This window comes from Sturnus vulgaris, chromosome 16, assembly GCF_052056855.1.
Source record: "Sturnus vulgaris isolate bStuVul1 chromosome 16, bStuVul1.hap1, whole genome shotgun sequence".
NCBI lineage: Eukaryota > Metazoa > Chordata > Aves > Passeriformes > Sturnidae > Sturnus > Sturnus vulgaris.
In genome coordinates this window covers 4,726,198-4,751,943 of record NC_142258.1, presented here as the reverse complement: position 1 = coordinate 4,751,943, position 25,746 = coordinate 4,726,198, and the positions used below count along the sequence as shown (strand labels likewise).

The following is a 25,746-nucleotide window of genomic DNA, read 5'->3' as shown; positions in this document are numbered from 1 at the left end:
CCTGACATCTAGAAGAAATAGAACTTTAGAGAGTTGATTTTTTTTGTTATATTTCTGACCCATATTTGTCCTCTCCAAGCAAGTACCCCGAGTCTCTGCAATGCCATGGACCTGTTGTTCCTCACACTCAACTCCAGCAGGTTTCAGGAAAATGAAATGAAAAGCTTCCCTGGAGCCTCCCACTGACCAGTGCTGTCCACACTCCATCTTCAGAGTGAGGCTCATCACAGGTCAGATCAGTCAGCCTTGAAAACCACATTTACAAACTTCCGAAAATTTTAATGCACTGCCCAAAACAATGATCAAATCTCTGTTCAGGTGACTCATTTTGGGTAATAAAGAATTCAAAATCTAAAGTATTTCAATTCACTGCCAAAGTCGGATTTGCATGTTGAAAAAAAAAAATGGGGCTGGTTTACTCGCCCACATCATGTACACACATTTCACAGAACACATGCTGGAGACATACAGTTATTATTTGAATAATGAGTGCATTTTAGTGAGGGGCTGATACAGCAATCTTATCCTGATGAAGTGTGTCTGCACGTCATTCAGCATTTTTGGAACCATAAAAAGCAGGAAATGCTGAATCCATTATAAATGTCTAAAGGTTTATTTAACAATGGGCTGATGCAACATCCTTTGAAAGGCCTTCCTCAGCAAAAGAGCTGATTTTGAACAGCAGCAATAAATGGGAACTGAATTGCACAGAGCCAGCATGGAAAGGTGAATTGAGAGGTTGTGTTGGACTACAAGTCTCAACACAATTCAAGGAGCTATTTCAGTCCATAAATATTTAAAAATGTGTGAACACCAAGCAGACTTGGAAAGGAAGAGTGTGCACCAAAATAGACAAGAACAGAGAAATGAGACCCCAAGTATGACCCATGCACTGAGGTCTGAAAACTGGCAAACCAGGACCTTGACATGACAGTGATGCCATTTGTGCTTCTCTCCACTGCATGTAGCAGAGGCCAAGGAGCTTCTCTGCCTCTTCCCACAAGGCAGCACAGAAAGCTTGGTGTTGTCCACAAGCTTATAAATCTGGCATCAAAAATCCAATATACATCAAACACCAGTAGGTTTAATTTGGGTGTCCAGCAATACCACAGCCTAGTAAGACATCATGCTGAGAACTGCAGAGATCATTCTGCTCAGCAAAAGCACCACCACCTCTTCCATATGCCCATCCCACTGGCATTCCAAAGGGCTGTTCCCCCAAAATATCTGCAGTGAAGCACACAAAGGGAGAACTAAGCCTCATCACATTTCCTAGTGAACTTTACTCTTCTTCAAAAAGTAGGACAGTACTTGTAAAACAAAATATTGCCTGCCATTTAGAAACAGGCTAAGCAGCCCAGGATTAGTTGATACATATTTTCCTGAGAAAATTAATCCTCGATGCCATTATGAAACAAAAGCAATAAAGCCAAAGAAAATCAGATATTCAATAAAAAGTGTTTTGGAACTACCCATCTCCCAGTTGGCTGAAGCAAAAAATATGTGTTTTTTTTTTTTCTCAGAGAAGATGAAGGCTGGCTGGATCAGAGTCACCAGTCTCTAGGGGCTCCACCATCTGTAACAAACTTGCTGTGCTTTTATCATGAGAAGTCAGGGCTAGGAGCAACCTTTCAGCAAACACTTTCCTAAAAATGTACTCATGTATATATATTATTGTAGATACACACACTGGGAAATGGACATATGCTGACTTCTGCTTCTCTCCAATACAGTCTGGATTGTGGCTTTTCTCCTCCTGTTGCAGTAAAAAGAGAGCAATTTTTCAAGTTTATACCAAATGTCATTCTATTTCATTTCCAAATATAATCTCCCAGAGAGAAGGTTCGCTTGCCCTATTTCCAATCTCTAAAGTTAATACACAAATTTATATTCCTTTCTCCCACTCGCTCTCCTAAATTAAGAGGTGTAATTACTAGGAACGCTTGCTACAAACGAATGGAGTGCCAAGGGAGAAGGAGCTGTCAGGGCTGGACGTCTGCAGCAGCCACCCTCCCCTCTCCCCCATCCCTGGAGGACCCTGCTTTGGAGGCAGTTTCTATCTTTTCCCATTAGCAGGGGTAGCTCACACGCAGGAGAGGATGACAACCTCTCCCTTTGCAGGTAGGGCAATCATAAGGGACAAAATAACAGAATTAAGTTCACTGGTGCTTGCCAGGATGATTCCTCCCAAAGCCACCTTCTGCCCCTCCTCAGCTCTGCTGACCTCTCAGGCAACATCAGGTTCCTTAACAACAGCAGAGAAATGCAGAGCTGTGATCTAAATATTCAGCCCCAGTCTCATCACTCTCCCCCTTCCTCATACCCAGCACCCTCTCCAAATGAAGATTGATTATTATAATCAGACTTAGCTCTGACACAGCATTTGCATTTTCAAAGCACAGCATAGTCATTAACTAATTCATCTACCCCAAGGGAGCCTTAACGAGCATTCACCTCTGTCCCCTCTGATTCCCAATCCACAGCTTCCCTTCCAACACCTCCCCTCCACATTGTGTGGCACCAGCCCCACTTGGGGCAACTCCAGACAGGCTCAGCGAGCCAAACTCAGCTCTGCTGCAAAGGAACAAGAGGACAAATGCACAGACACCCCATTGAAACCAGTCACCCTATGGTTTCCACATGTAATCACAGTGGGAGGGGTATGGCAGGAAACAGTTTGCTCTGAAGAATAAGGCCAATGCCACACGGGCCCCAAAATAGCCCAAGCCTGAGCTGCCTGCCCAGCTGCAAGCATGTGAAGGAGGAATCACCATCACATCACACCCCCAAAGCCCCAAGCTCCTCCTGCACAGCCCATCCAACAAGCTCTTCCCCATACACCTACAACACACCTTTGCTCCATGACTTGGCCTCCCACCCCTCCCAAGTGTCTTCTCACATCCCAACACCAGCAGGTGCCAGCCATCCCCACCCACCCACCATCCCTGGTGCTGTTTTCATGCTTTTTTAGTAATCTGGGATGGGTGCAGGATGTGACTTTGGAAATAAGCACTACTAGACACTTCAGATGGATGGGAGCTGGCTCAGAGCTCAAAATTAAAAACCTGGAAAGTTCATAGGGAAGAAGAGCAAACATCTTGTACAAGAGACACACTGAGCAAGGGAACTGAAGATGTTAATTTAAACCCATGAGTTTATTCATGTATAATTACACATTTCAACCTCACTCCAAGAAAGGAGCAGACAAGGAATCTCTTCCTCTCAGCCTGTCCTGCCCACGCTTGCAGGCACTGCTATGAGACCTCACTGCCACTGCTTGACAGCAAAACACTTTGACAGCTCCATGTCCAAAACCCCTCTCTTTGCTCTAACAGCTCATTCTGAAGAAGGATCACCTCATTTCCATGTTCATTCAGCTCAGAGCCCTCTGCTGTTATCAGCCTCGCTCCACCACTTCCACCAGGCGTGTAGATGACTGTTTCCTTTAATTACTACCGAAAGCTCCTCCCAGCCAGGGAGAACAGAACAGCTGGTGTCCACGGAGAGAAGGCAGCTCTGGAGTAATTAGCCTTAACTGGCTGACACCTCCTACCCATTACTCCTGGTTAGAACAGCAAAACACAGAGTAAGAGGCTGTTTAGGGAACCTGTCAAGGTGCCAGGCTGGATGTGCCACATCCCTGCCCAGTGTGGCCGTGGTGTTGGCACAATGGAGCTGTCTACTCTCGAGAAGAGCATCTCACAGATCACTTTTTTCATGCAGGAATAGGCATATTTTGCTAGAATCAAGTCTTCTAGCAGCTGTAATTTACAGGCAAAGCAACAAATAAATCTGCAAAGATGTCATACCTCCTCCAGACAGAGTTTGAATACAGTTTGTTTTCCTGAAAATATAGCCTCGAGGAGTTTCCGGAGCATTCAGTCAACAATTCTCATCAAACAGGAGCTTGTAATCCCACCTCTCACTCCCTGCATCAGTTTTCTCATTGAAAAATCATCACATAATAAAAAGTCAGAGAAGAATCTATGCATTTACCAAGCACCTAGGAAGATCAAAGGGGAAAGAGGAATCCAACATCCTTTTTTGTTTCTTTGTTTTCTAACATAAATACAGTGGAATCAATCCTGCTTAATACTGTAAAGAGAGCAAAGGAGCCTTCACTGAGTGCTTGGACTTAATCTTCTTTCTCTTGCTCACATGGAACAGCACACAGGCTGTGCTTTTAGGAACAGCTCTGTCACTCCTGCTGCAGCTCCAGACCAGTTCTGCAGTTCACTACAGCTGCGAGCACTGTTTGCTGGCACATCTTGGCAGGGCCAGCAGAGCTGCCTGCTAAAGCTGCTCTCTGAACTCTCAGAGCTGGGAAATGTGAGGATGGGGCAAGGGGGTCCAGCTATGGGAAAGCAGCAGCTCTCTGACAGGGCCTCCCAGCTGCTTTAAAGGAACTGCAGAGCCTCGAAGGAGCCTTGTTCCCCAAGCCTTGCCCAAAGAACAGGTTAAGTACAGCAGGTTGAATATTTTCTAGCTAAATGACCCATCCTGAGATTAGCCTGTGACAAAAAGCAGTGGGCTTTTAATGTATAAAAAGTGAAAAATCTCTCTCCTGGTGCCAAAACCCAAAGGTCACAAGGCTCTGCCAAGACTGCTCTGCCCATTTCAGCCTCTCGGGATGATGCCTGCAGGGCCCTTCAGTTGCCAGCAGCAGTCACAGACTGAAAGGCAAACAGCAATTCCCTCTCAAATACCATATGTTCAACTCTGGTGCCAAAGCACAAACTTGGCATTTTAACCTTTGGTGAACATGTTCTTGCTGCCACCAACGATAAACTCTGAGGCCCAGCTCAGAGGAAAGGTGTACTGGATGTGCAGCGATGACATTAGCACTGAACACAGCATCAACAGGACAGGGCCTGGCAGGAGCTCGATTTTATGCTGCTAGTCTCTAGAGGTTAATGAAATATTCATAAATAAGTTAAAATTCTCCTGACAAGCCAGATCCTGTAATACAACAAAGAGTTGTCAGCCTCAATTAAGCGATTCCAAAGAGGCAGGGCTCTGCCATTCATTATTTACCAAGAGGTCATAGGAAAAATTCTGCTCTATGATCTCCTTGTCTCTGTGGATAAATTGGGTTTTACAGTTCCTGCTGGAGGACTCTGCTGCCCTAACAGACCCCAGCCTGCCACAGCTACTACCTACCCCCAGCATCCATCAGCCAAAGGCAAGAAACACTGGGAACAAGCTCTTCTAAGGACACTGAGACACAAAAAGACTGAAAACAAATGATGTAACAAGCTGATTAGGCTGTCAGTGTAAGGACTAAGTCTTGAAACTTAAACTTCTTTTTTAAGCCTTTATCTCCCTTTCTGTGTACACAAAGCCAGCCCCAGGCAAGAAGAGAAGTATCCAGCAACCTTTGATCTGCAGGCACATCCTCTGAACATGCCCTCCATGCCCCCCAGATCCCATAGCTGGAGAGCTTCACATCCCCCCTGCATGTTCAGAACAAGCTGTGCTTACAGAATTCCATCTCTTGCATCAGAGTTCTCAGGATAGTCCTCTTCTGATGCAGGCACAGCTTCCCAGAGCTGTGAAAGCAGGAGGAAACTGCCATGAGGGTCATCTGAGCTGGAATTGCTCTTCAGGTCTGGGTCACACCATTTCCTCCCAGTCTGGCAGCACCTGTCTCACAGGGAAGAGCAGCAGGAAGGCAGCTCTCCACTTCAGGCAGCCACATTTCCTCCTCCTGACTGCTAACCCCATGTTAGCTCTCATTGCCTTGGAAGAGCAAATGAAAACAGTCCTGCTGAAACCAAACGGTGCTGCCATGTCCCATAAAACTTCCATGTTAATGGATCCAACAGCAGGTTCATTTGTGTAATGGGACTTTTAAACAGACCGTTTATTTCTTTTTAATTTGAAGGCAGTGTGCTATTTGATCCCATGTGCCTGGCTAGATTTTTAAAACAGAGATAAAGCACGAGAATTGACTCACTAAGTCTCTCCTTCTCACCTAATTAAAACAGCATTGAGATAGTAAGGTGCAGAGGTGTAATGTGCTGATCACCTCTGCAGCCTACAGGCAGCCTGTCAGCCCCATCCACCGGGATGCCAAGGCTTCCTCCACTCCCTGCGTTGGCCACGTGCAGCAGATGCCTCTGATGGTGCCACGGTTTTGTGTGTTGAACAGGAATTTTCCAAGAGGGAACACGCAGCAGGTGCAACACACCAACTGAGGCTGTTCATCATTCCCCAGGCTAAGAGAGGGAGAAAAAAAAAAATAACCTTGTCTGTGTGCCTCAGAGCTCACTATATTCCTACCCCGTGGGGAAAAGCAGGGACCAGTTTTAATGGAGTTGTTTACAACAGGCACTGAGAGCTCTCTGCCAGGGAAAGGACAAATGTACTCCCATCCCTCTGTTCTAGGCTTCACTTCAGCTTCAGAACCAAAACTCCACAGTTAAAACAGGGGGAAGACTCAAAATAGGGTATCAATGATTCCTGCACAATCATCCCCCTCTTCTTACAACTCAAAATTCAGAATTTACAGGATCACACGAGAAAGTGAAGAATTATATAAACACTGTGAAGTAAACAAGCAATAAATGGCTCTCCTGAAGTAAAACTAAAACTACCTGATAGAGGAAAAAGATGTCTCAGACACATTTGAAACAAAATTCAATGAAGACCTTGGGTCTAAAAATACAAATGCACAAACACAATTACTGATAGCACAGAGGCTTTACCACAGAGCAGCATACACTGATCAGAAAGAGGAAGCTACGTGAAAACTGAAGGAACAGCACAGAATTTAAATGTCAGAGTGCAAACCCCAAAACAGCTGGAAGCCCTCCTACAAACTGAGCTTTCCTCAGCCAGAAACTCGAGGGGAGGATGAACAGGATCCCAGGATGAACATCAGCACTGGGTGACACTGGAAATGGGTGATGACCTGGACACAGCTCAGCTCTTCCACCACAGAAGTGGAAGAGGCTCCTGCCTGTACTCCATGATCCTGAGGAAGACACTTTCACCTGGAATGATATGACCACTCTGATTAGTCACCTTCAAAGGAGAGACAGAAAGAGGAAGAGATTTAAAGAAAGCTACAAGATTCATGAGGAAACTGAAGAGCCTGTTTTAAGAGAAGGCTGCAAGAGCTTGATTTGTTTAACCTAGACAAATGAAAGGCTGGGAGAGAACAATTGTTCTCTATAAATATGTCACTGCATAAATATGAGGGAGGAAGAACAGTCACTGTAGTTTAAGGAGAATATTAGCACAAGAAAAAAATGGATATTAACTGCACATATATTTTCAGTTGGAACTGGGGAGACTTCAGCTATCAGAGCAGTCTCTCCATGACAGTAATGGTACAAACAACCAAAGCAGTTTCAAGACAAGCTTGATAAATTTATGAACTGAGATATATGCTGCATTTGCCTCAGTTACTGAAGGACTGGACTTTATGATCTAAAAGTCCTCTTCCAGTCTTCTGTTACTATATCATTTCATTCTGGATTAGCTTCTTTTGCTGTCTCTTTATAACCAGGTTCATGCTTTTCAATCTGATTTGAGAAGTGGATATTTCTCTAAGATTGCCTTACTAAAACTATTCACCCTGCTGCTCACTTGAGTGCCACACTGCTCATCTGTCTTGGCTTTGCTGGCCTCACATAAAGTGTCAGGATAAAATCTGTCACATGGGAAGGAGATTTGCTGTCACCTGCTAATTCAATTCAGAAATTACATAATACACTTTTGATAGATGGAGACTTCCTGCACCAGCCAGTTGTCTCCTGCCCCTCCCAACCTGTTGGTTCTAAAGATGTTCCAGCAAAGCTTCGTTTTTTTTTTTTATCACTACTCTGGTTCAGCCCTCTAATCCCACATTTAATTGCCTTCCTATTACAGATAATACAGAGAATTTACATTTCCACTAATGAGCACCACTTTTGTTCTTGCTCTCAGTCGGTTGTATTTCTTGCTTTCTGTTCACTAACTCTTAAACAAGAATTAAATGAGCTCTATTGGCCAGTAATCCAGGGCAGGTCTTTCTATACTAAAGTTCATTTTTTTTTCTACTATCATTGGTGTTACCTGTAAATTAAAAACATAGTAATAACTTTTCCATGTTGCCTTCCAGTTAAGAGCCAGTTTCCACCTTCATCAAGCTCAGTGTTCTCTGAGTTTATTTCCTTCATGTCCTCTCCTTTCTGTCTCCATTTCTACTCCTGATAACCATCAGTGTAGGCAGTCGCTGACATTTAAGTTAATCCTAAACATTATGATTTCATCAGACTGAGCACAATTGGCTCTTTAACTATTACTGACCTGCTGCTCTTAAATAAAGGTCTCCTCTTCTCTGCAAAGGGTTAACCAACACTTTTCCTCGAGGCAAGGGGTGTTGATTATATTAATTTTAAGGTGCCTTTATTCCCTCTGTAAGGACAGTCAATTTATGCCATTCATTTGGTGACAGCTGAATTCTTGGACTTCAAATCTTCTTTACCTCCCACCCTGCTAAGCAATTCTTCAGATTCTTATATCCATCCTTTTTAATCTGCTGGAGGGTGAAATTTAATTTGTTCCAAAGAGCAGTCTATAGATTTCAGAGCCCACATGGGCCAAGCTGTCTTTTGAAGATGAAAGCCAAAAGATACCCACAGCACCTCGGGGTAATGAAAATACAGGTGATGCTTTTTTAATACCAAGCTGACTTCCCTCAGGGATTAATGATGGAGAACAAAAAATCTTGACATGAATGCCCCCTGCTACAGAACCAGACTGGAAGAAAGTGTAAGATCAGAGATCAGAGCTGTTGCTTGGATGGCAAGCTTGAGCCAAACAATCTCCTCATGTCTATAAAGGGATATGAAAAAGGCAAACGAAAATTACAAAAACAAACACGTCTTCTGTTTCCCTCCCTCAGGGAGTGAAAGAAAAATAATATAACAAACAAGAAGGCATTTTCCACAAATAATATTTTGGTGTGAGTGAAGCTCACTCTCAGCTTTAGGCCAGTAGAGCACTAAACTAACATACCATGAGAAATAAGATCCTGGGACCACAGATCAGGGAGTTGTGTGAACTCTGAGCAACCTCCATGCACATCCTGGAAATAAAGACACTGTAGCAGCAGCCTCAATAAAGAAAACTCCCAGTGCTGATCAAACTGTCAGAAAAGCACACATTCATACAAAAAAAAATTGGAAATAACAAACATTCAGCAAATAAAAGACAGAAAAACCCCATTGATCTGTGGGGCAGCTCAGTGACCTGAGCCCCCTCAAGAGTGGTGACTCTTACGTGTCTTATGGGCAGACACTGTTCCCTTACAGTATGAACACGCTTAAACTGTGAATAAAGAAAAATAAATAAGTGAAGAGTTAGAGGGAGAGGAAAATCAAAGTTTCATTGTTAATTACACAGCACAATGATAAGGGTGATTTTTCTTAAATCAAAAAAATAAACTCTAGGTTCAAGTTCCCTGAAGGATATAATATATTAGAGGGTTTTTTATGGTAGTAGTCACAAACTCATTTCTCCAGCCTCTACTGGCCGTGTCTAATTAGGGCAAAGTACGTTAATGATACAAAGGCACAGCCCAGAGATGTCTTCAGTTGCAATATTAATTGCATTTAGGGAAAGAGGCATGAATTGTGCTTATACAAGCTAATTAGTATGGGTTTGCTAATTAATACTGGAAAGTCAAACTGCCTTTGTCTTGTCAACTGCAATTAACTGAAGACATTTAAATTTCCTTTTTTGTTGTTCCGTCAGTAGCACGCTCACTTTGAGTTGACAAGCATAGAATCCCTGCACTGGAGCAGTCACAACAGCCATCCCATTCCTCTGGCATCCCATTTTCCTCTAGCAGGACCTCGTGCTCTGGCCTGGCACAGGGCTCCCTATCCCACACACCACCCTTCATCTGCCATCTGTGTCCCTGGGGACACAATTCCCTCAGCTTGTCCTCGGAGGAGACCTGGATGTGCAGACTTATCCCACAAGTATTGTACTTTAAAATATTGCTGTGTAAAGAATGACTCTTTCACCAGGGCACCAGAGATGCCCCCACTGATAGAAAGAAGTCCTTGGTTCTCCTCAGTGAGGTGCCATGAGCCAGAGCCCAGCTCTTCATTTCCAGGGCCCCAGGGAAGGTGGCAGAGCCATCTGAGCTCTTCAGGGTGGCAGCAGAGATGTCACCTGCACAGAGGTTTGTCCCAGAAGCAGCCCAAAGGACTCAGACTGCAGGAGAGCACCTGACAGGTGTTTGCTCCATTTCACTTAGAGCCACAGGGCTGTTTTTTCATCAGAAGAGCTGATGAAAGGCAATATCCACATCTGTCAGCACCCAGAGCAGGACAAGTCCTTCAGCATTCCCAGCTCAACATCAAACTGAGACTGGAGGCTCACAGGTGAAAGGGATGAAAAGGAAGGAGAGAGGCCAGCAATCCAAACTAGGCAAATAATTCTGCTGAAGTGTCAAATTTAAAGGAGTCTGGAAGTCAGGTAATCCAGGTGAGACAACACTGATCTGGAGAGTGGGGAAAAAAACATCTAAAGAGCATTTTGCTGGATGAGAGTGGGGCTGGTGGAATATCCACAGGAGCCTGTGGCAGGCAGCTATGGAACAACCCCATCCAAAGGGGACAGACCCCAGTCACCATCAACACTGCAGAAGACACAAAGTGACAACAACTTTCCCTACCAGAGAGCTTTTGATGGGGGATGCAGAAGAAGCATATACCACCCAGGGAAAAAAAGGAGCTATACTGTCAGATTTTCCATCAAAAGGGGAAAAGATGGGGAAGAAAACCTCTCTTCTTCTGTATGAATCAATTCTTCTGTATTACTAAATAAATTCAAGCTGCTGAATAAAGCCCACACCTCACAATCTGCAATCCATGGTCTAAAGCACCACAGAAAACAGCTTGTCCATGGGAGGTTGGTGTAAGAGTTACTGGAAGATCACAAGACCAGCAGTTTTCCACTGAGAAGCCCTTGGGAACAGGCACTGAACACTGGCTCTTCCTTTATCCTCTGCTGATGGATGATGCACAACACCAATTAATGCTTTAACACTCCAAGTTGCAGCTTCTCCAGCCTTCTGCCAGCCCACTTAATACTACAAATATTTGAAGGCAAACAACTTAAAAACCAGGCTTAATGAGCCCAAAAGAAAAACTTTGAATTGTTTAAAAAAAACCCAGAACATCAGAACATTTAAAACATAACAGCAAGTTTTTCCTGTGATGCATCCAGTGAGCACAACGCAAAATTGATTGTATAGAATGTGAAACTGTTAAAAGGCAGCACATAATGAGATCAGATGGTAAATAGGATTAATTCAGTTCTTTGGAAGTATCAGCTGTGGCCTGTGTCACCACAGAAAGCAGCTGGGCATATAAAAATGTTTGCCCACAACGTGAGACCACCCCAGAACCAGAATCAATTAATGCTCTCATGATGGAAAATCTGATGTTGAAACAGCAAGAGGCACAAATTTTAAAAATAAACCCTAACAGACGTATGGCAACCCATTAATAGCACAGTAGGGGCACCTCATCCTGCCCTTCAGTGCCCTACCAGAGTTCAGCACAAGTCTAAAAAGATCTGTGTTGGCACTCTAGTTTATTATTTGGATTTTAGAACAGATGTCTCTTTAGTACCTATTTACTAGCCAATGCTGCAGGCCTATTTTTATATTAGTAATAAAATTAATCACATCTACAGAATGAGTCCCTGCATCTTGGATACTGCTCAGGTTTTCCTTGTGACTAGAAAAAGTTGCAGGAATACCACAGTTCATCCATTACTAAAAACATCAGTTCACAAAATGGCTTAACACTGACACCTCATTTATTCCTGAGTATAAAAAATCATATCCAAGTCATGAAACTGCACATAAACCTCCCTGCTACCTGGTTTTGTGTCCTTTTATTATTTTTGGTCCTTGAGGGAAGTGCCAATAAAATGGACGAAGCCAGCAGAAAATTAACAGATATTATAAAAATATAGTTTGTGGTAATTCTCTTGTATCTCATCTGCCCGTCCTTTGAACACTTGAGACTGAATCAAAGGCCCCTAAAGAAAGGAGTTAATTCAGTATGAAATTAAATGCTTGCTTCTGATCTAGAACTGCTAAGGACAAAAGGAATTGCCATAAAAAAGGAAGACAGACCACTAGATCTCATCCAACACTTTTTCCAGGTGAGTATGGAGACAGGGAGTGCCAAGACACAACTTCTGCAATGTTTATTTGCTGTTCATTTCTGAATATTTGGAACTGATCCACTGTTTAAATGAACTGAACTTTGCATATTACTGCTCTATAAAACAACCAGGGGAAAGAAAAAAAGGCAGAAATTGAACACTTACCATCTCTGCTCTTTGCTTGTGGTTTCCCACTTCTTCCAGAACCTGAGACAGCTGAGCCTTCAAGACACAGAAAAAAAAAAAAAAAAATTAAGTCTAGGATGCAATTTTGGAAGTTTAATAAGACTCTTGGCCCCTTCCCTGACCCCACCCTCCCAAAGAAAAAAATCACATATGGCACCATGATTTTCATGACATTGAGAAGGAATTATAAGTGTTTGGTTCTGTCCTGTCAGCATCCCATGCCATGAGATTGTCCTGTCCCAGAGAGCCTGAAGTCTGCATGCACAAGAAAAACCAGGTTTATTGCAGAGAATGCCACTAGATGAGCAAGTCCAAATTTCAATCCCATGGTCCAGCCAGGACCGTGCCTCCACTCCATTTCTGTGAAGCTGCAGAAGGAGTGGTCTAAAACCCACCCAAAGGGAAGTTCTTAACTTTGAAGAAGAGGAGGTTTAGCTCCATAGCTCCTGAAAGGAGTGTGTGTTCCAAGCTAACTTCACAGAAAAATTTCTGTTGAATTTCTGAGGTCCAGGGTTGGGTTTGGAAGCCTTCCAAAAGGCTTTGGTAAAACATCAAGAAAATCTGTTCTGTAACATAAATCTCCTGAATTTCTGTGAGAAAAGATCCCAGTGCAGCATTTTTTCTTTTTTAAAGGGAAATTTGAAATGTAAAGGATCTCAAACTAGAGTAGAAATACCTTTGGTTATCCTGGCATAATCTGTGGGGAAACAGGAACTTGACTCAGAAAAGGATCTTTTACAGACTTTTGTTCATGAAAAAGGATTTAAACCAAATGGGTATTTAGGAGATGGTTAAGAGAAGCCACACATAATACATGAGTGTTATTACTTCCCATAGCCTTGATTTTCTATCACTCTGCTAGGCTGCAATCAGCCTTTCTCTGCTTAGCAGAAAGCCCAAAAAATAGTCACTGATGACAGAAAAGATAATTTAAACAATGTAAACAAATAAAAGAAATAAAAACAACTTTCCTACAAACTGATTTGTGTCATTTCCAGCAAATATTCATTAAAACCCTCTGGAGTCTCTCAACTTCTCACCACATGAAATGAGTCTTTTGAGTGCCACATCCAAACCAGAGACAAACAGCAAGCAGTTTATTACAATGAAAAGCAAAGCATTCAGCTTTGGAGGCTAACTGCACTAAATGTAAGCAAACAAATAAATAAAAAAATACAGTCTAAGTGTTCAGCACAGCAGAAGTTCCATTTTGCAAACAAACAAGCAAACAGTTCAAAATTCCCCTGGCCCAAGGGAACTGGCTGGCCCCAGCTCAGTGGAAACTGAAAAAGTTTCAGCTTCTTACTGTGCAGGGCTGGGGATGATGTGACATTATTTAAGGAAGAGACACTGAAAGAAGATGAAAAGGGTTTTAATACAAGCCTGGGACCTGGCACAGGAGAATGAGTGAAACACACTCATTAAACACTGCAGGAGATGCCAGCCCCAACCAAAACTGGAGTGCCTGGACAAGCAAGTGAGGAGAAAAAGTGAAATGATCACCAAGTTTGATGTGGAAACATCAGGGAACTGTAAATTTGCAGACACTTGGGAAAGACTTTGCCTGCTGCTACTGAAGCAGGTACAGTGACAGCTGCAGGCTGGAGCCAGGAGTTGCTTGGGGAAGAATTAGAGAACATGACCTGAGAGAGGTTATTTAGGAGAGGTACTGGTATAAACTCTGCAAAACACCCCAAGACTGACTGAAGAGTTTTTGTTACAGACTACCCCAACTGTTCTGTGTATTTATTAGCTTTCTCTATATGAAGATGACCTTTAGATGGGAACCACTAGCCTATTCTAAACCAGATATAAGAATTACTTAATTAAAAATTACATTAAAAATCATGTATTTTCTTACAGTAGCCATCAGTCCTGAATTTGAGGGTCAAGTCTCTGTTCAGTCTCCTTTTCATACAGACTCTGGAATCTCAGAGTAACCCACACTGGAAGAGTGGGAATCCCCTCAAAGCTCAATCCCCTGTGGTTTTGGTGGGCACCTGGCACCCAGCCTGGATCAACCCATCACACTGGGCCAAGCTTTGGTCACCCTCACACTGTAAATATTTATTGGATATATAAATAAATATTTATAAATAAATATATATTTACAACACTAAGGCAATCCTAGGAGCCTGTTTAACCAGATGAGTATAAGAGCATTTTATGGAGGTTATTATATTTTAAAAGTCAGAAGAAAGGGACAGCAAAGACTCCAACACATTTTACTTCAGGAAAAAGCTGGAAAAAAACATTTTAGGCAAGAGAGAAATAGTACAAAGGGATGAGAAGAATTGAAAATACAAGCAGGAAATATGCCATAATTTATCTAAGATTTGATATGGCTTGGGGAAAATAACCATTTCAAGGTGCTATGCCAACAGAGGCACACAGAGAAACCTGGACAGCAAGTCTAAGCCAGCAGCATAACAACAGCAGATCAATATGATTTGGAGAAGCAATCAGATAAGAGCTAAATCACAAAGTAGGTTTTCTTCATTGCATTCATTTCTAGGCAGCTCATCTCAAAGGGAAAGAGCCAGTAACTAGTGGGAATTCTGAGAGCAGCTACAAAAACTTACTAGACTGCTGGAAGAAATGATTTATGAAGATTAAAAGATTTTTAAACATATGGTTTGACTGCAACTCTCACAGAAGAGCAAAAGGGACATATTTAATGCACTGAGGGCTGTTACAATGACAAAGCTGGAAACAAGGAGGCTTCCCCAGCTCACTGATGCTCTTGGATGCACTCACAGCCCAGAGTGGGGTCCCTGCCCACCTACTCAGACAGCTGGGGAAGCACAAGACAAAACCCAAATTTTCAGCAGGGTCCCCAGAGCCTGCACTTGCCAGGCTGTGATGTAGCTGATCTGGATGCCTTATCACGTCCAGTTTGTAAACATCAGCCCTATCCCAGACGTTTTATTAGCCTAAATCAAATATTGAACCTCCCTCAGCTGTTGGAGGACAGCTGCTGGCAAAGTGATTCACTGCCATATTCCTTCTAGGCCACAAGAAAATACAAACTAATCACCAGCAGCATGACAGATGCACGCGTTTTTAATTGTGAAGGAGAAATGAGGCTCTGAACTTATCCCCACATGTCACTTAATCACAGAGCTGGGGAGGAGCTGCAGAGAGCCCTGGCCTGGTGCCCGGCTGCCTGCTCTGCCCCTGCTCCCATTCCCCAGGCATTTGCCAGAAAAGACCTAAAAAAAAAAAAAAACAGTGTTATGTTGTTTCTTGGAATGTATCTTCTGGGGAATGAGTGCTGGGTTTCTCAGTGCACATCTCTGGCCACATCCAGACAATGTGAGGGTTGGGGATGGGGTGGTGGCAATCCAGCACATGCTGGAGTCATTTTCCAGTCCCATCTCAGAGTTCTGCTCTGGGAAAAGCCCCGTGGGTAACGACAGGACAAGGGGGAATGGCTTCAAGCTGAAAAGAGTAGGGTTCAATCAGACATGAGGAAAACAACCTTCCCTGGGAGGGTGGGCAGGCCCTGGCACAGGGTGCCCCATCCCTGGCAGAGTCCCAGGCCAGGCTGGATGGATCCCTGAGCAACCCAAAGGTTGGTGTCCCTGGCCACACAAAGAGGATTGTTAAGGTCCCTTCCAACCCAACCATTCCATGATTCTCTGAGCAGATCAGCTCTGTGTTAGGGTCTTTTCCATTGATCACATCCACCGTGGTACCTCAGGAATCTCTCAGCAGGACAAAATTCTCTGTTGGATATTCAGGCTACTGAAAGTAGTTAACCTAAAGCTCCAAGGAAATTCTCTTCACTTAAGACACATGTTAAATTCCCACAGATCACTGAGCATGAATAAACCTGATATGCAAATAGAGATACAAATACAGTGCAATTCACCCACTGAAGTCAGCACAACCAGGTAAGGGAAAAATCAAGTAGCAAAGCAGGGGAAAAAAAATCCTCTTGAGTACTCAGTCAATTACTTTAAGCTTTCAAAAAAGGGTTTGTCAATTCCAAATATTCATCTTACATGACAACACAGTCTAATCTACTGTCAGTGGGTTGTCATCCTCCAAAGAGAATGGCAGGGAGAGAAGAACCTGTGCTCCAGCCTCACTGGGAACCTGCAGAAAGAGGAGCAGGAACAGTTTCCAAGGAGAGGAACCAACTCAGCTCCAAGGAGACATTTCTGAATTGTTTAACTTGCTTCCCTGCATCAATAATTTGTCTTCTGTACCTTCCAAAAGTCAGCCTTCACTGAGAGCACTGGAGGAGGCTGGTCAGGGAGGGTTTAAGGAAGGAAACTGGAGCAGTGTGGTGGTGACAATACAGCTGTTAAACTGATTGCATGCCGAGCCCCCACTCCCCTCCCAGGGCTCATGGTGACCTGGCTGCCCTGAATGATGGGCAAGCAGCTCAAATGTGAGCCCAATTTGTAGGGAAAAATTAACTACTCAGTCTCTAATGAACAGTCTTTCTTTACACAATACCCTCTGCTCTACAAGCAATTAGCAAATCGAAGTGCTCACTTTGTGGACCTGCATTAATTTACTCCTCGATGTGACACATTAAATAGCTCATAGGTAGAGCACAGCAGTGGCAACAGCCAGCACCATAAAATAAAAGCTTGCTTCAAAGATTTCAGGAAGCAAAATTAGGTGTGCTGCATACAAGGAATAAATCAAAACAACCTTCATTTGCAAACATCATTTTAGTCTTATGCTTTCATCAAAAAACATGATTATCGTAACAGTCACATTAATACAACATTGGTACTCTACAAAGGAGAGAAACAAGCTGCACATTCACTGCCTCAAATTAGAAAGAATAAAAATTGCTCTTTCTCATCAGGGGAAATACCTGAGAACATACACAGCTGCCTATTCTGGGGTTGTGCTTTCACAGCTAGAAATCCCAAGTGTGAGTCCCCAGAAGGAAGGCCACTCATTGGAAGGGCAACACCTCGGCAGGAAAGGAGAGGAGGAAGAGGCTTTGCCTGGCAGAGCTGGAACACAGCTGCAAAAAATGGCATTTTTACAGCTCACTGAAGCCCAAGACACCCTTAGAAGTATTTTATATGCAACAGTTGTATGCAAATCCAAGTCAAGTGTGATAATTGGCAAATTTAGGTATAATGTTAATTAATAGCTATTTCAAATTAATTAACTTCTAAGATAAATTCTTGCTTCTCCTCTTTGAGAAAGTTAACACACAATTTAAATGTACAAGGATATATCAGCTGCCGATCACAGAAATAGAGAATCTTGTATGTTCTAACATGCCAAATCACTTCAGTTTCCTTGTGCTGGCTGCTCCCCATTCCCTGGGTAATTTCACAGTTACTTATTTCTCTGATCACTCACAAAAGAAGACAGAAGCTGAATCCTCTTTGCTCAAGCTGGATGGCTTGAGTGCATGGCTAAAGTGTGATGTGACCTCTACAGTGTCCAAGCCAGAACATCTTATCTGGTGCCATAGGCTGGGGAAGAAGGAAGAAAAGAAAAAAAAAGCATAATATCACCTTTTTCTATCAGATTCTGGAGACAAAAAGTAAATAAAGTGCATTGAAGCTGCAGCTGAAATACAGAAGGGAACTTGAAAACGTGGCAGCACTCCCAGGACAGTTCTGATAAGGAAAGCACTGACTGCAACAATTAGAATTCAATCCAATGTAGAAACATAAGCACCACACTGATGAGTTACATGGAACAACACAGGAATAGGATGAGAACAATCTGAAGAGAACTTTGCAGTCACTAATTACCTCTCAGCAAAGAATGAGGCTCTGACTTGTGGGGAAAACAGAAGGAAAACTTTGATTTCACAAAAGCCACAGACAGATTACTTCTGGGGGTGGCAGAGACTGAGCAGAAGTAACTCATCAGCCACTTGCAGGCAGACTTCACTTTATTTGCATATTGTGATCCTGCATATTAAAATACTGTGAGAACTGAAATTAAGTTTTCATTAGTGTTCAATCTGGAATCTCACCCGTGGGATTCAGCTTTCAACAGTTCATGCAGGCATTTCCCTGTTTATTTTAAAGTCAGATATCCATTTATCCCATGCCAGCCAAAACTCGTGGCCTTCAACCCATTGCACACCATTATTGCCCAAGGGCAGCAGTGCAGGATTGTTTCTGCACCTCTGAACTGCACTACAGAATTACTCTTAACTAACTGGTCATTTCTAATTTAATGTATTTTGATGCTTTGTAGTTGAAATTGCCAGTCTTTCACAAAATTGCATCAGTTGAGATCACAATCAGGAAGACAGTTTAGTACCAGCCATAGCTAAATAATTTCCTTGCTGCTTTACAGGTTCCTTTTTGCTGTTGTCAAGAAAGTTCTCCTGGTTATAAAATCAAATGCACATCCTGTATAAAATGGGAAAGAACAGCTACAAATAAACTCTGCTGCTGTCTCAAAAGCACCCTGAATACCATGTTATCTCACAGGAGCTGGATTGGAGGTGGCAGGGGGCTCAGTCTGATGCAAAAGTGAAGAGGAAAATTCCCCAACAACTCTGGAACGTGTTTCAAAAATTTAAATTCAGTGAAACCACACTTGCTCTAACTCTCAGAAAAGCTGCAATAGGCAAAGCAGAGACCATTTCTTACTGACATAATTTATGAGGACAGGCTTGCAGCTCAATGAAAAGCATGTGTCTCAGGCCACAGCTAATGTCGTTTTCCATGTAATTTAGTCCTTAATTTTACCCCAAGCAAGGACAGGAAACAAGAATGCCTGTAAGCCAGATTTCCCACATCTCCAGGGACTTGTTCTCCAGGGCATCACAGGAAACCTCAACACCCAGGGGCTGAAGGCCACTGCTTTGTCCAGAGCAGTGAGAGTGTTTTCCACCAAAAACACAAGAGCTGCTCCTCCTCTGAAAACCAGTTTTGTACTGGATTTGTGCAGGGAAATGCCGCCCCCCAGTGAGAGACAAAAAGCAGCTGATTACCAAAATCAGGGAGGAATAAAGCAGAGCTCTTGGGCACTAAACAAAAAAAAAAAGTGAAACTGCAAATTGAAAAATCGCCAAAGTCATCGCTATAATTACTGAAAACAGGGAAAACATCTCCCCTAGCAAAGATATGGGCTCCTCTCAACACTCTCTCAAGATTTATTGGGCAAGGGGCTAATAACCACATCTTCCTCTAGCTCTTGAGTCTCAAGGACAGACCAATCTCTCTCCTTCTCTTTAAGAGACACAATCACTTGCAACGTCAAGAATTCTTGGCAGTAAGCTTATTATAATGAAATAACCCCAAACTCTGCCTGGTTAGACTATGAGAAAAGGGTGTTAACAAAGTGACTCTGGAACAACTGATATGAGATGAAGACAGGATTCCAAGCAGAAATTGTCCACATCCTTATTCCTGGAAAACTACTTGACCTAGCTTAAAGTAAGCTGCACAGCCCTGCAGCAGAAACCTGGCTTTTGTTCCCACTCTGCCTAACAACTGGGACGTGGGGTGAAGCACCAAACTCTGAAACTCCTTCTTTTCTCTCCCTCTCTAACCTAAAGATAATACTGACTCTGTAAAACCCTTCCAAAACCTTTGAAAAAGGATAATCTCTGAGCACAAGGTGCCACTGTTGACACAAACCACACCTGATGGGCCACAGCACTAAAAGGATCAAGCTCCATAATAAGTGCACAATTCCAGCACCAACACGTTCAGAGGTGGCAGCAACCTCATCTCCCTGATCCTCAAAGCAAAGGTGACCTTCACAGCTGCAATAAAATGTAAAACTTTCAGGGAAAAAGACCCTGAACTTCTCTAAATCTACTCCATCAACACCGTTCAAATAATCTCTCAGGCAGATGCTGCTGGGGAAGGAGGAGAAGCAAACTGGGAGAAGGAAAAATACAGAGTCCCTAGAGATTGGACAGACCTGTGCCAGGCTGAAACAGCTAAAAATGAGGCAGGGGCTCAGGTAACAAACTACCTTAGTTTTGCAAAAATATCTCAAAACAAGAGCATTCATTTGTTGTTTTAGTCTCTGAGCTGCAGCTGAGGGTCAACACCCAGAGACTCCTCTCCCCGTTTTCCCTTGGTGTTTTTATTCAGCACCTTGCTAAGAAGGAGCACAGAGACCAAGAGATTAGCACAGCTCTGCTGAGAACAATCTACTTTTGTAATAGGTCTCCTTCCCCCCATCCTAATCAAATGGTGCTGCAGTCCCCTGGGGAGAGAATACAGTGCCAAACAAAAAATGTGAGTTTGCAGCTGCTTCCTCAACAGCAAAGGGCAGCCTGACTGATGAAACTCTGCCAAGCCAATTGCTTCCAGCATGACACAGTCAGCCAGCACAGCATCTCCAGGACACACACAAGTGCCTGTGGGATGCTGATGGACTCTCCAAAGGAGTCATTCCCCACCACTGGAACACCCATCAGAGAAGCCTCTGCCACTGAAATTCTCTTTGTGGCCTCAGAGGTGCAGCTGAGTGTGAAGATGTAGCAGGAAGTTCCTTCTCTTTTGTTGCTCCCCAGCAAAAGTTTCAACCCAACAGCAGAAAGATAAAATCTATGTATTGAGGGTCATCTACAAATCTCTTGCCAGGAGTAAAACAGATTATTAATATATTAATGCAAGTCAAAATCATTAGGAGAGTACCAGCACAGGGAAATAGCAAATAGATAAAGAAATACAAAGTATCTGGAGAACAATCAGGAGAATTAATTTCACTGTGCTGTTGGTCAAATCTCTGAAGGTGAAATAAAGGGATACCAGTATCCAATCCTGAAACAGATGAAGCACATTTGGAATCTGTTAATTCATGACTGTTTAGGGGATCTGAAAATAGGTACTGTAAGCAATTCTGGGATCTGGTGAGCACTATGTTTTTCTCAGGTTGTATTAACACTCCTGGAACTGGGAAGCAGAGCTAGAGACATACAGAAGACACAGCAGCTAATGGGAACAGAATCCCTTGTCATTAGATGTAACGGAAAAGCTGGTTGAAGGATGGGAGAACAAGTGTTTGTGCTTTTGTTTAATTTTCTGGCAAAATTTTAAGCCCAGCTCATTTATTTAGGGTTTTTTTTCATCCTTTAGGATATCAGCAGAATTAATTCAGGCTCTAAAGCTTTCTCCTGATGAATACAAACATCAGTACTCACCAAATCCAGAAAAAGAAAATCCCTAAAACTAGAATGGTGGCAATGTGACCCCCAGCATCTACCAAAATGTCAACTCCTTCCTGTGCATTTTTGCCAGGATAACCTCCCTGGATCCAAGTTCTCCCCATCAAGTTACCTCCAACTAGGTTTGATAGCTGGAGGGAAAGAAACAGCATTTAATTCATGAAATCTGTAAATTAGCCATCAAAAATGTTCACTCTCATCCATTCATCAGAAAAAATGGTGGAATTACATCTCTACCTAAAAAAGCCCTTCTAATTTCAGCCCAATGAGTCAGCACTGCTGCATCTCATCACTAGGAGTGATTCATTGTCACTGCACTTCTCAAAGTCAAGAATAAGGGTATTCACCCCAATTCACTGTCATCTCATAACTCCTCTGGACCCAGGCACCGTGTTTGCTCACAGCACTGTTATAATGATTTATGTGAGTGTGTCACTTTTAATTTAAAGGGATAAAGAGTTATTGTCAGTCGACCAACCATAAAGCAACATTTTCTTTCCACTGAGCTGACAGCTGAATACCTGGAAAATATTCCCGTTTGCCAAGAAAGGAGAGGGCCCTACAGCCCATAGCCTTAGGGTGTCAGTGCTTCTGAAGAGAGGAGTGGATGGCCAGTGTCTTTGGAGAGGAACTCTAGTACATGGGAGAGCTAAAAAAAGGCTTACAATAGAGTTAGAACCTGAATAAAAATTCAGTATGCATGGAAAGCCTCTGCCTCAAATGAAAGTGAGGAAGAGGGTGTGGGGTATGCATGAGAGCCCAGAAAGATGATCTGTGGTCAGAGCTGGATGAAACAAAGACTATCCTAAGTTAATCAGTGGCACAGTTATCGTTTTCTTATTCAAGTTCCCTAATATCAGAGTCATTTTTGATAACCTTTTAACTGCTAAAACAAGGCTACTGAACAACTTACACTCACCTTACACCCCTGAGTGGGCCAGTGCCTTCCTTCAAGCTGCCCAAGGCTGTTGGCAGCTGGTGATGTTGGTGAGAGCTCAGAAAAGATGTCTTTAATGGTGCTGTGAGCTCTGTCCCTAACGATATCTGTTATCCCCACAAACAAATTCCCAACAGGAGTCCTCAGGCATGTGGGCACACCTCCTTGTGCAACTTTTGTGAGCCAGCCAGAAAACAACCTTGGGAAGTGAAGATCTGTGTTTAAATCAAACTTTTTTTTTTGTTAAATCAAGTTTGGTTTCTGTTCTAGCTCTCAGCACTACTGCATAGGTTGTCCCAGCTCAAATAAAGGTCAAGGAGGAGTTTCAGCCAGCACTATCCTTGGCTTGGGAAATTACAGCCTGCATGGTTTTGGCATCCAGCAGAACAGTGGGGAGAGTGCCTAAACCTCGGAGGGTCTCCAGCAAATTTCAAACGCTCTTGGAAGTTGCTAGGTAACAATATCCACCCCCAGGACAAGATTGTGCAATGTTTGCTCTGGCAAAGCAATGCTTGCCTTGCCCTTGCTTCTGCCCTGGGAATGTGTGTGTTGAGGACCTGTCTCCTCTGCTGCCAGAGCATTTCCAGCCTCCAGTCTGGGTGCATAGTTGGATTTTGCTGAATAAAGCAAACATCCCATTTTAAACATAGCTATTATAATTAGCAGAAGCTCATTGCTCAATTCCCCTTCCAGACAGGGATTTCCAAATGTCAGTGTGCTTAGCACAGCTGATCTGTGCTGGCTGCTCTAAACACAACTGACCTAGGAGGGTCCAGAGCACAGAATCAAATCCTACCATGGGCAGTGAGATGGAAAAACAAACAGGGTAATTGTCCTTCTTCAGCCTGTACCTTCATTTTCCTGTACCATTTGCACCAAGGCGAGGTTAGCAGAGACTCTTTGACACAGAGGGTATATTCATGTTTGAGGCCAAGCAGGAGTTTCTTTAGGAATTTCAGATCTGTTTTCTGAGCCAGCCCTCCAGCTGACTCTGCCTCATCCTGCCAGGGTATCATGGCATAAAATCGAAGGGCAGTAAGGGGACAACAAAAAAGGGGGAAAACCCCAAACTAGTATAGCTCCTGCTGCTAAAACCTTTTTTGCAGAGGCTCTGGCAAATACAGAGACCAGTTTCAAACAACTAGCTGCAAAAACAACCTTCATCTTTACGAGTGATTTGCAATATTGAAAGAAAATTGCCCAGTATCTTTTCCCAACTCAGACATCCCCACAGCAAAGATGATCTCCCCTGGAAGAAATGTAGCACTTCCATTTCCAGGTATTGCATAAATCAGTGGCTCCCAGCCTTCCTTGCAGACACTTCAGAAATCCTGGCAGTGTTCCATATCTCAGAATGTCCCACAGAGCCAGCAGAAGTCCAGCTGAGTTTATTAACGTGGGTCTTGTGCAACCTCTCACCTGTGGTGTACAAGTGTCTCACCCACAGCTCCTTGTTTGGGACACACCAGTAAAAACCCCATGCAGGGCTGAAGCAGATTAGCACCAAGCTGTTCAATAAAAGGAGAAACCAAAGCTCAAAGATCACATGAACCTTTGCAAGGCCACATGGACAGTCATAATGACCAGTTATGATATTTTACCCCATCAGGTTTATACTAAAAACAGATTAGAGGCAGAATGTGCCTGAAGTTTCAGGGAAAAAGACTGGAAGGAAAAAAACCCAGAAGAGTCTCTCTATCCAAAGACATTCCTTACACTGAAAAAGTAAGAAATCATCCAAGATTCCAACTGGAAGAAAAAAAAGGTGTAAAATACCCTCAAATAAAATCAAACATCCCTGCATACCATGGTCATGCTCCTGTAACTTCTATGAAAAGGAACAAAACTCTTCTACTTTTATCTGAGAATTTATTCAAAATAAATAAATCCCAATGGAATTTAGGCACACTGTAGAGGCTCCAGCAAAAATCATAAATAAAGCAAGCAAACTAAAAAGATCCTTTCTTGGCATGCTCTTGAAAGAAGGATTCACCACATTTCTGACTGACTGCCACTGTGGTTTAAATGAATCAGCTATAAATAGGCAGCAAATGCAAGGCAAGCACTTGAAGGGAACAGCAAGGGGGTTTTTTTGTTTTCTCTTGTTATTGCTTAATGGTCTGTTGGGAAGGAGGTGGCTGACGAGGTAGAAGAAATGTGGTAAAAATATAAAGAAACAGAAAAAGATGGGGTGTGGGAAGAAGGGATAAGGAAACATGAAGACATTCAAATATACAAAATGTGCAAATACCTTTCTGCCTCTGGTTCTCCAGAGCAGTGGAGGATCAGGGATGGGAACTGGCACAGACTTGGGGCTAGGGATGCCCTCAAAGTCCCCTCACACCCACAACTTGAAGAAGGCTTTTATGTTATCAGTAACTGCAAAATCAAGCTTCTGTGGGCCACCTTGGACTAATTTTTAGTCTTTCCTACATGTTAGATTGAACATATGAAGTGCAGCCATTAAAGAAAAGCACTGGAAGTGTTTCTGCAGCTCTCTTGTGCCAAAAGCCATCCAAAATAGGAGTGGCCTCAAAACTATTAAAGTTAAGCAGTCATCCACATCATAACAGAAGTGAAAATACTTGTGTCAATGAACACCAGAGCTGGAGGAATCTGAGTCACACCCAGAGAGGATCCAGTTTCTGAAAAGCATTTACAGGGAAACTTCTAATAAACTACTTTTTAAATATTGAATAATCACTTCTCAAAATAGCTGGAGCTTATTTCACAGCTCTTGTTCCAACTGTCTGCTCTCTCTCCTCCTCTCTCCCACAGCTAGTCTGACTGCCCACAACATCCCAGTCTCCAGCTTTCTGGCATCCTTTTTAATTACTCCTCTTAATCTTATGCTCCTTCTTTCAAAGCCTGAAGGAGGCTCTCACAGAATCATTCAAGGTGCAGAAAACCTTCTGGTTTCCCTTCCTAAGGAGTCTGACTAGCTTTAAAGACCTTTTCCAATCCTGCAAAATATTTTCTTTCTTTCTTCCATGGCAGATCATGTCCTTGAGCAGCCCAGGACCTTCACAGAGCCTTCTCCTCCATGGGGATGGAGGCTGATCCCATGTCAGCTCTGCACAGATTTGCAGCTTTCTCAAAATTAATTGTTTCCTCCTGTAGGAAGGAGGAGCAAGCTATCAAAATGGCTTGAAATCCAAATTTTTCAACTTCAGCAGTTAATATCTTACCCTACTTAAAATAAAATCTTGGAAAGGGTATGCAAGAGGTCCAAGAAAAACCCCTGCAGAGACAAGATCAGAGCAAGCAAAGAACATCCTTGCACTGCACATGCCTGGTACACAGTCTGTGT

The 25,746-nt window shown here is 43.1% G+C and overlaps 1 protein-coding gene across 8 annotated transcripts in view; it reads right to left on the bottom strand.

Annotated features, from left to right (window-relative positions):
* The window catches only part of MAD1L1 (mitotic arrest deficient 1 like 1), a 346,624-nt gene that overhangs the window by 167,367 nt on the left and 153,511 nt on the right, over positions 1-25,746 (bottom strand). For all 8 annotated transcript variants that reach the window (XM_014870221.2, XM_088174320.1, XM_088174318.1 and 5 more), the window contains one exon: positions 12,346-12,402. In XM_014870221.2, coding sequence (XP_014725707.2) covers positions 12,346-12,402 — 57 coding nt within the window. The remainder of the gene's footprint in view (positions 1-12,345; positions 12,403-25,746) is intronic.